General features: G+C 37.2%; 2 protein-coding genes across 15 annotated transcripts in view; one reads left to right on the top strand and one right to left on the bottom strand.

Moving 5' to 3' along the window:
• Window positions 1–5: 5 nt before the first annotated feature.
• The window catches only part of LOC111582151 (transmembrane protein 80-like), a 26893-nt gene continuing 16498 nt past the window's right edge, over window positions 6–10400 (bottom strand). For 2 of the 4 annotated variants that reach the window (XM_035957448.2, XM_035957447.2), the window contains 7 exons: window positions 9657–9740; window positions 6165–8546; window positions 5990–6006; window positions 5812–5905; window positions 5648–5740; window positions 3582–3783; window positions 1726–2923 (listed from right to left, as the gene is read on the bottom strand). In XM_035957448.2, the coding sequence (XP_035813341.1) occupies window positions 2911–2923; window positions 3582–3783; window positions 5648–5740; window positions 5812–5905; window positions 5990–6006; window positions 6165–6183 (438 nt within the window). In that variant the 5' untranslated portion in view covers window positions 6184–8546; window positions 9657–9740 and the 3' untranslated portion in view covers window positions 1726–2910. Of the gene's footprint in view, window positions 144–1725; window positions 2924–3581; window positions 3784–5647; window positions 5741–5811; window positions 5906–5989; window positions 6007–6164; window positions 8547–9656; window positions 9741–9826; window positions 9964–10400 lie in introns of those variants that run through there. The other 2 variants (XM_035957450.2, XM_055009405.1) reach the window with 2 other exon arrangements.
• The window catches only part of myrf (myelin regulatory factor), a 21295-nt gene continuing 21063 nt past the window's right edge, over window positions 10169–10400 (top strand). For 10 of the 11 annotated variants that reach the window (XM_055009403.1, XM_023290661.3, XM_023290659.3 and 7 more), the window contains exon 1: window positions 10169–10306. In XM_055009403.1, coding sequence (XP_054865378.1) covers window positions 10261–10306 — 46 coding nt within the window. In that variant the 5' untranslated portion in view covers window positions 10169–10260. The remainder of the gene's footprint in view (window positions 10307–10400) is intronic. The other variant, XM_035957442.2, reaches the window with a different exon arrangement.

Genomic DNA, 10400 nt, shown 5'->3' with positions numbered 1-10400 from the left:
GAGTGATAGGTGACACTGCAGGTAACTCAACCTGGGGGGGGAGGAGCTTCTCACACGGTTTATTTGGAGGAGTTGTCAGCTTTTCCCACAATTTGCTGTGATGGTGAAAGTTTCACTGAGCGCTGGTGATGTAACTCACTCACCTGTTACAAAAAAATTAAAAATAAATTTTAAAAAACTCATCACCAGGCTGCGTTCTTTAAAATATAATGTCATGAAAATCCACTTATAGTAACTTTTCTCCACCTTATTGGCGTGTGTGTGTGTGTGTGTGTGTGTGTGTGTGTGCGTGGGTGTGTTTGGCAAGACGGGAGTGTCGGGTTGGTCTAACCTGATCCTCTTCCTGCAGTTTGATTTAAATGGTATAATTATTATTATTATAAAACAAAACAATGCATAATAGTGCAGCAGGAGTATTTTCTTTTCTTTATGTAATTATCTTGTGGAATTATAATTCATCTTTGAGAGATCCTGAACCCAAAATGGGGAAACAGAACTCAAATGACCCTAAATGACCCCATATGAGACGCCATAGGAGCCAATGTAAACATTAATACATCATTTAAAAAAATTATTTTAAAAATGTGGCCAATGCATAAATCTAGACATACATCAGGTCTTTAGCAGTTGAATCATTTCATTTCCACAGGTGTCTCTTTGTGCAGCACAGTACAGTCTGCTCTGGTCTACCCTGGTTGGACTCAGCAGTGCGGCTGAAAGAGGAGCAACAGTGTGGATCACTGCCCAGGTTTCAGTGTCACTGCCTGCTAAGAATGACCACTCTTTGTCCAGTCATAGTGCGCCGTCCCCGTTCAGAAAATCAATGAGATGAGATACAGCTCTTCGTCCAAGCAAATTACATAAACAACAAGGCAAATGATCCTGTTTACACAAGCAATAAAAAACCTGAAGTTTAACAGATTCCTCAAGATTCACATTTTATAAACTGTGCTTCATCTACAGTCAATGTTAGTCAGTGTTGCTCAAGCACAGGAACTCTGAAATGTGATTTGTTTTCAGAGTGGTTACTTTGGAAACCTTGTCATTGGGTTTGATCATTAACTTCGACTGTCAGTGCTGAAAAATTACCTGTTTGAAGAAAGTGGAGTCGGAAAAGACTAACAGGCCAACATTGAAAAATTGCTCCGAGTGCTGGATTAGGGCTTATCTATCATCCAGTATTTAGAGTTAAAGTTTAAGCAGCCAACATGAAAAAATTATTTCTGATATGTGATCATTTCAGGGCAGCAGCTGGAGCTTTGACAGGTAGTTTGTTTAAATTTAAAGCATTGTGGTGTACTAGTAAAGGACAGGACTGGAATGATTTATGCACAAACACAAGTGTGACCATACTGCAGCTGACTTGAGTTATTAAGGCTTTAAGTTAATTTTTAAAAATTACATGTTATGCACTATTTATTTCAAAGACATTTTTTTAAAAAATCTGTAAATTCTTGTCACTGTTCAAAATCTTTATCAAAACAAGTCTGCCCTCTGCTGGACAAAAACGGAACTAAACTTATTATTAAATGTATTTTATTAAAAGTAAGAAAGATTAATACGAATATAGATTTTATATTTCACACATGAAAAAATATACAGAATAAAATAAGAAACATCAAGAAATATCAGGTACTGTGTGTGTATGATAAAAACTGTCCCTGAGGCGTGTACAGCACAGATGACCTCATACCTTAAAGGTGGTTATGTAAGAATATAAAGCAATTTACATGTACTGATCACTTTATTATTGCTTTTGTGTGAACAACGAGACCTTCCTCAACTGTCTCAGTTGCTTATATCAGCATGTTGACTTATTTCTATATACCCACATAAGGACAAGAGGTCCTATCTTCTGAGGCAAAAGGGAACAAGACAGATGTGGCAAAACTAGGGTCAACATCAGCAGTGTGGTCGATTCATTAAATAATTCATATTAAACAAGTGAGGAAAAAGTTGTGCAAAAGTGAGTCAAATATAGTCTATAGTCTCACATTATATCTGTAAACTGATCTGCACCTACTTATGTCATTTACACATTTCTGTATCACTCTTGTATATTCTGTTGATTTTTTCTATATTATATTTCTATATTTTTATCTCCTTTTTTTATTTTATCTTCACTTTATACCCTATTATTCCATGTTGTCGTATTTTTTTTTAACGCCCTTATTGAATATCCGTGCTGCTGCAACAACTTAATTTCCCTCTGGGGATTAATAAAGTCAGTCTAAGTCTGAATGTCATTTATAGCCAAACTATACTAAAAGTTGGTCAATCACATTTAGTCTTATGTAGCACTGCAATGATTAGCTGTAAATTATTAAATTAATTGTCAACTATTTTGATCATTTATAGTAGTTTTTAAGGGGAAAATGTGCAAACTCTTTTATTCTAGCTTCTAAAACTTTATTATTTTGTAGTTTCTGTGGGCTGTGGATAAAAGAGGACATTTGAGGACATCATCGTGGGCTTTGGGAAACACTGATCGACATTTTTCAACCTTTTTTTCCTTTATCTAGACCAAACAACAATAATCAGGATTAATCAACAGTTAAAATAACTGTTAGCTGCAATGCTAGTCTTGTGCATGTCACATCACATACTGTGTTTTGCCCACAATGCTCACTTGCACATTTCTACAGGCTGCAATCAACAGGATTCTGACTGCAGTTCACTGACCACCGGTGTCATTAATAACAAAGATTTTCTGAATGTTTAAGTTTAAAAAAAAATGACCACTAACAACAAACATCTCTACATCTTAACTATACAAATTCTGCAATAACAATAAACATTATTTCCATTACATATTGACAGTGCAAACTATTCTGCTTGAAATGAGGAAACATAATAGACATGGTGTGAGTTCAGCATTAAGATAATAATACGATGAAAGGGAAGACTTCTTCATGAATAGGCACTGAAAGACACAAAGGAAAGCACATAATTATCTGTTAATGTATTAAACTGCAAATTTATTAAATACAGAACATATTTGCAGAATTAATTGTCCAACAATCAGTTTGGCAAATTATTAGTTAGGACCGTTTATAATAAATCTTCATCAATAAGGATTTATTCAAGGATCATACACTTAAGAGACTGGATTATTGCCTTTGGCTCTTTCTTGGGAGGAAAATTTAAGGATGTGACGATATTCTACAAGGTGTACAGTATCACTTGAATGAATGCCACCCATGTTAATAATTTAGACACAGTCCTAAAGGAAAGCAGGGCGTTTTCATTCATGGACAATAGTGTAGACAAAAGGAAAGCTCAGCGCTGTCGTGGCTTATAAAACATACGTATGAGATGCTAATTGCATCAACATATCTTGTCAATCAAAACAAATGGAGCCTAAAATGTAGGCCAGTCTCTTCTTGTGATAATGAAGTGTTTCATCTGTGTTTGACACCAGATATTGTAATTTACCAACCTGTCAATCATTGAAGCTGACAGGCGGCCATGTCAGAAAATGATTGTGATCTAATATAATACAATAAAAGCCTCTTCAGCTGTCAGCTGTTGAGGTTGGATATAAAACAGATATCGTAAAAGCTAATGAAAGTGGAACCAACCTTGCGAGTCGAGCTAATGTGCTGAACGCCAGGATTCCATCTAAACCGTAGACGAGGAGGAGGATGCTGCTGATGATGACGTCTGCTCGCACTACGTACGTCTGCCACACCAGGAAGTAGACGGTGAGCAGGATGGTCGTCCCCGTCACGATGAGGTTACCCAGAATATAACCCTCGCTCTCCGTCAGGTTCCCCTTAACTCCTGCAGACAGAAACAAACATAAGAGTCAGGAAAGAACTTTACTGAGTGTTTTCTTTTGCATGATTGCTGAAGGTGTTCTGTTGTCGCTTTAATGAATATTATTAGACTGCAGATTGTCATGAAAGATCTTCAGTCATGCAATTTATATTAAAGCTGCACAACACAAGTTTTTAGGTCTATATATGTTTTGCAACTCTACTGCTAACTCTCAGTTTCCACTTATTTCAGTACTGTGCTTAAATACAAGCTTGCAATGTTTTTTTAAAGGTCTGTTTCAGGTAAAAGTAAATTTAACACCAATATTGGATTTTCCATGAAAGAAGATCATATGCATCTTGTTAGAAATTCTCCTCTTTCTCACTGAAAATCCATTTCTCATTTTAAAATTGTAACTACTGGTTATAAGACGCCTCCTACATCCCTGAAAGTTTGTTCTTAATTTGGGCAATGCAGGCTTCATGTCCGTCTCACATCACCTGATGTAGTAAACTTCGCACTTTCAGCAGAAGAACATGAAAACACACATCATTCTGCACGGTGATTTTGGCGTAGAGAGAGACTACTACAACGCAAAATGTGTTATCTCAATTTTTTGTCATTGTGATGCTTTTAAGAGTGGATTTAACTCTGTTGCTGGGAAAAATAAATGAAAACAAATAGTGGTTGGATGACACATGTCCCACCAATCATGTATTTTATAACAGCCAAATCAGGAAGAATGCAGCCAGTCATGTTGCCGCATTGATATCAAGGTGTTCAGAAACTGTTTGCATGCTTATTAGTATGAAATGCAAGTGGAAATTGCAATGGAGCTTTTATTTTCAGCCAAAGTGACCAAACTTGTTACGCAGGTTTTATCAGATATGACCAGTGACTTTATACATTCAGTTTTTATGTCCTGGTGACTCTTAAAATTGCACTTACGGCTCTCTTTTCATTCATTTAAATAGGGACCTGGTCTTGTTAGCCTCAAATAACTGATTGCGGGGCGTTACCATAGTGGATAGCGAATGGGGAGACTTGACTACAAGCACTTTGATCATAATATCCTCATGAAATGTTTGCCTCTCAATTACGACAGAATCAATACAAAGTTGAAAGTGACTTTGAACTCTGAATGAAGTGCCTCCTTGTTTAAAAATGACTTGTCCAAAATGTACTAGAAATCCTCTTTGACATGGCACCACTAATTGGAGTTATTAAGTGCTACGTGTACATTAAGTCTTGTGTAAGTTAGAGGTAAGAAGAAGCTTTGGATACATAGTTATGATTACATGTAAGCAGCACCATACCATTTACTTACGAAATATAATGGAAAGTTGGAAAATGAATACTGACACTTTTAGTGTCCGTATTAACATACAGAGAAAGTAACGGCATGACTATGAAAGTAAAAAAATAACAAATAAACTAAAACAAATGACTACAAGCTTATGCATAATGAACTGCTACAGTTTCATTTTATGTCGTTTTCAGCTTTAACAGCATTTATAAGATGTTAAAGTAGCTGCATATAATGAAAGCATGCTTGATTTTTTAAATGCAAAGAAAACTAAGTTCATCAGAGCCTAAGAAAATAATGGCCATCTCTACTATGAGTTGCACAAATACTGAAAGATAAAATCCAACTGTACACTTGCAACCTGGAATCATGAACAGAAAAACCTACAGCTTCACTCCTTTTTATTCCAGCTGCTCTTGTTTGAGTGGATTGATTTGTTTTAAAAATGAATGCTAAGTAATGTTTTAATAATTCATTATTTTATTAAGTGGCATTTTAATATTGCGCTTGCATCTTTTATTTTCTTACTTGGCTATAGTGCGAATGAATGAGTGAATGAATGAATCTTTTGTGTTTTCTCACCACAGAAGAAATGCAGAAGCTCCAGAGCAGCCAGGAGGAAGAGCAGGCCGACATCACAGAGCACAGCATCAGCAGGATACGACAGCTCCACACCTGAAGGCAGCAGACACATTCACTGTCCACAGGTTCACCACTGTCTAAACACCTGCATGTCCTGCACTCACTCTTTCTGATGATCAAACCCAGAGTGAAGAGAAAATAGAGCACAAAGTAGACTGCAGTCAGCTTCAGCAGAATCTGCAGGGGAACAGACGACAGCTGGGTGTAGAGTTAAGTTCAATTCATCATCAGAAAGGAGAGTCTCTTTGTTCTGCAGCTGATATGAATGAAATGAAAGGATACAACACCTGCAGACCTTCCTGCAGAAAGAGAAAGTTGGATTCAGCGCAATACACCAAAACTGCAATGACATCGATGTAAAGTTTCTGTGAAATTCAATCAATAATACTCTAATAACTTTGATAAAGGTTTAATAGAAAAGCGTGTCTACAGCAACCATAGCAACGCGTCCACCTACCTGGTCCTGGTATCGCCATTTTGACTTGTTGTCTTTACTTGGAACCACAAACTGGAGGAGTCTCCACCTGCTGGATGGAAGGTGAACTGCAACCTGAGAGGACTACATTAAAACTGAAGTGTTCACTGGTTCCAGATATCTGTTTAAGGCACTACTTTCTGCTTTTAAACGTTTTCATGAGTTTTTGTAAAGCTTTTAAAGGTGTTAGTACAAGTAACAGGTGTTTATGCATCTGAATAGGCACTTAACTTCAAATATAATGAATGATGAACACCTCAAACATATATAGGCAGAAGAGACATGGCTGAGGTCCTTTCTTAGGCAAGAAAAACACCCATACGTTAGTGCTAAATTATATAAAACAGGTCATCCATTCCATTATAGTGCAAGATTATGTATAGTTAGCCAAAGATGACCCTGGAAGAACAATCTCTATTTCCTTTAAAAGATATTTATACATATTGAATATAAATATAAAACGTATGCATTTAGAGACAACTTTGTTTTTCTAAAGCCAAATGTAAAATCTTGTGAAAGGGCATCTTCCCAAACATCCAGGCATCATTTGATCAATACAAACTTGTAACTTATGCATAAGATTACTTTTTTTTTTTAATGTAGTTGTTGCTCGGACTTTAACTGCATTGTCAGATAACGCTTACAGAAATTGTACTTAAACTTCCTTTAAAACACTTAACTGTTGTAAATTAATTTAGAATTGATGGGCCCAGGACAAATCACAATGAGAGAGATTAGAATTTTATCGTCACTGATATTTTAATTACTGGCGTAAGAATAAAGCCATTAGAAGGGATGCTTAATGTACCCTAATAAAAAATTGCAGAGAAATCTTCCCTCAGAAATCATATTCTTATGCTTTTACACATTGCAACAAAGGTTTTTGATATTTCTTATTAAAACTAATGCACGAGGCTCCCCAAGACTCTCATCTAAAGAGTAAATTCATATAATATAACAAATCTAATTATATTTTTCTATTAGAATACTACATCAAGATAGCTTAAAATCATTTCTTTTGAAAGGAACATAGTCAACATACAGGTCTGCATCTCCACAGAGATTGTGAAATTATGTTTGCAACCGATGTGCTGAAAAAAATGCCACCCAGTGAACCAAACTGCTGACCCCAGACTGCCTCTGCTCAGACACAATCCACAGTTAGCAGGTAACTAATGTAATAACATATATCAGCAAAACAGGCTACAGACAAACATTAAAACCGAACTATAATCAATGCATCTTTATGTTCACATGGAGCACATGTCTGCAGAATGTGAAAGGTCGCTGAACCCAGAGAGGATTAACACCAGAACTCTGCAGCCTGTTTCACCGCTGTACAAAGTGTCTGGATCAGTGCTTTTCTGGTCTGCAAACTCCGCTCTAATTATTGGTGTTTCCAGCAGCAGCAGCAGCAGCAGCAGCAGCAGGCAGCTGTTTTTAGCCACAAAGCCTTGATGAACCACACTAAAGTTATCTGTCCAATTCTATGCGCTAGACATAGTTAACAGCCAACAAAGCAGGTGAAGAATTTAGCAGCTAAAAGATCTGGGGAAGGCTTGGGGACACCAAAGCAGAGCAAAATGCAAAGTAAATATATGTTTTGACAGGTGAATAAAATATCATTTGTTATATATATGCTGGATTTTTAGGTAGCCAACTGCTTGTTTTGCAGATTTAAGGTGATAATAACTTGAATGGCTTCTCTATTTTGTCTTGTTTAGCTGCAGCCAAGAGGCCAACAAATCTGTCAGTGCAGCTTTAAATAATGGGTGATAAATGAAACACCAATTTCATCAGCACAATACAGTACACTCTACGTATAAGTAATGAGGTGGAAACTCATAACCTCCTCCACAAAGTCCATAAGTTTGATATATCAGGACACAGTTTGTCAAACATTATATTTCTCGGACGATTCCTTCAGCATTTATAATTCTCGTTGTGTGTAGGACGACTTCCATTTAGTCCCTGAACTTTACATGCTGTAACCCAAAGGTTAGCCCACATTTAATTTTAACTTCAATGCCAAAAATGTCTTACTAATATGAGAGGAGGGTCTCCATATGTGACTTTACTAGCAGCGTTTACGTCCACGCAACATGTAAGACAGCACGAGTACGCAGCACTCTGATTCACACACGTACAGCTACAGAGCTATATGAGATAAGAAATACAGAATACCAAAATGAACTGCTTTAACATAGCCAGCTGTTTCATTGTCCCCCGCAGCCTCTATCTGTTTCTCTTTCTTGCTTGTCCTCTGAAACAATCTGCATAGTGTGGCTGGAAGAACGGAGGCGTTGTTTGGGGTGAATGGAGGAAGAGCAGAGGGGTGGAGGGCCGCAGAGGGAGATGCTCCAGCTGTGGGGGAACAAGAAAACACAACAGCATCTCACATGTGGGCGAGGGGGGAGGTGGGCGTCAAGGCTGCGGGGGCTGCACACAGTGGCATTGTTATAAGGGGGGGTGGGATGCAGCTGATAAGGTTGAGAGAAATGGATCATTCCCTCAAATCCTCCCCTTGGGAAGCCTTGACACAAAACACGCCTGTTGCTGTACGGTTGTTTAAGATAGAGGATTTAAAAAGAAAAAAAAAGTCCCCACAGAGGTCTTTTAAAGCCAAAGTTTACTGCGGTAAAGTTTCACTAAAAGTTTCAGGAGGTCAAATGAAAGTTATTAGGATAATGCATCATTTGCTGTTAAAACTTAACTTGTACACTGTGTGGTTAAAATGTTGGAGCCCTCTTCTTCTGTGGTTTTAATTGTGAAAAATGTTTTCATAAAGTTACATCTGAGTCAAGTTAACTTTATTTCTACCACAGAATCAGAAATATGCTTCAGAGGATTCAGAGCCTCTATAAGAATAAGAAAAGCACTCAATATACTAGACAAACACTTGAGAAATACCTGCTACAGGACAGAAAGAGATGCCATATTATCAATATAGAGGCAGCAATATTATGGTGTCAAAAGTGTGTGCCAACAAAATGTATTTGAGCCTAAATTTGACATAAGCTGCTTTGTTTGAGGGCTTTAAGACATTTAATACACACATATATATTCGTTTCAAATCTAAAACAATATCAAACCTGTCTGAAACTAAACATTATTTTAATCATGTATTATTTTGTGAACTAAAGGTCAAATGTATTGAAAAACTTCAGTGCTGAAATCTTGAAATGGCTTGATTTATTTGACAATCCAACGCACTTTTTAAAATTAGCCATCATGAATGAAAAATAATAGCAACAAACTCGTATAAGCTCCAAATAGAAAACATTTGATGTCTTTGCTTAGGAAAAAAAAAAAAAACTAAAATGTTACGTTAATTATTTAAAAAATAGTCGTTGGTTGTCTTTTAATTGACTCATTAAAAAATAATGTTGCAGTTTATTAAAGAAAATGTCTTAAAAATGAAGGTTTGTGTTCAATAAGCAGCTGTGGAACACCGTGTAAACTATGCGTCCTTACATTCACTTGAAGTTTCCAGAGCAGCAGTCTGGCGCACATCCCTCACCTGCCTCCTCTCCTCCGACTCCGCTGCACACATGCTGTCTGAGAGGCAAACGAGGAAGAGAAACAGCTTCAGGGACTCCGGAATCGACATTAAACAACTTTAAGGCACACTTAAATTTTTTAACCTTCGCATTTTACGCTCAGTTTGCGCCATTCTCTCCAGAGACTGATGAAAAACTCTGAGAACCAAAGTTTACTATTATGACTCTTGCGGCAGCTGAGGTGAAGGTGCGTCTGAAGGCACATTTCTTCACGTTTTTCTTCTGTGGATTTTCGTTGGCACTTTAATTGAAGAAATCAGCCTAGAACTTTACAGTTGCGTCCTGAACCAGAGCGTCAGTGGAGGCGTTTGGCAATAAGCAGCATCAATTCAGTGCCAAGTGCCTGAACAGGAGACAGAAGTTGTGCGCAAGCGGTGGATATATGTGAAGTGAAACCAGAAGACGTCGATTAAAAATCTGGATTCCGTGATGTATATGTGAAAGTTTCCCCCAATCCGAATTCATTTCGTTCGGACAAGGGGAGACTTTAATGGATTTTTTATGTGGGACCCGCTAGGATGGACGTGGTAGATGAAACAGAAGCGTTACAGAGATTTTTTGAGGGTAAGAATTTTGGTTTATTATACACAGCCTATATTTAAATGAAACTCACAGCACAGAACGCTATAGAATGATTAGATAAATGTGTCTCTTTTTA

Source organism: Amphiprion ocellaris, chromosome 3 (assembly GCF_022539595.1).
Source record: "Amphiprion ocellaris isolate individual 3 ecotype Okinawa chromosome 3, ASM2253959v1, whole genome shotgun sequence".
NCBI classification, from domain to species: domain Eukaryota; kingdom Metazoa; phylum Chordata; class Actinopteri; family Pomacentridae; genus Amphiprion; species Amphiprion ocellaris.
This window is presented reverse-complemented; position numbering and strand designations above follow the sequence as displayed.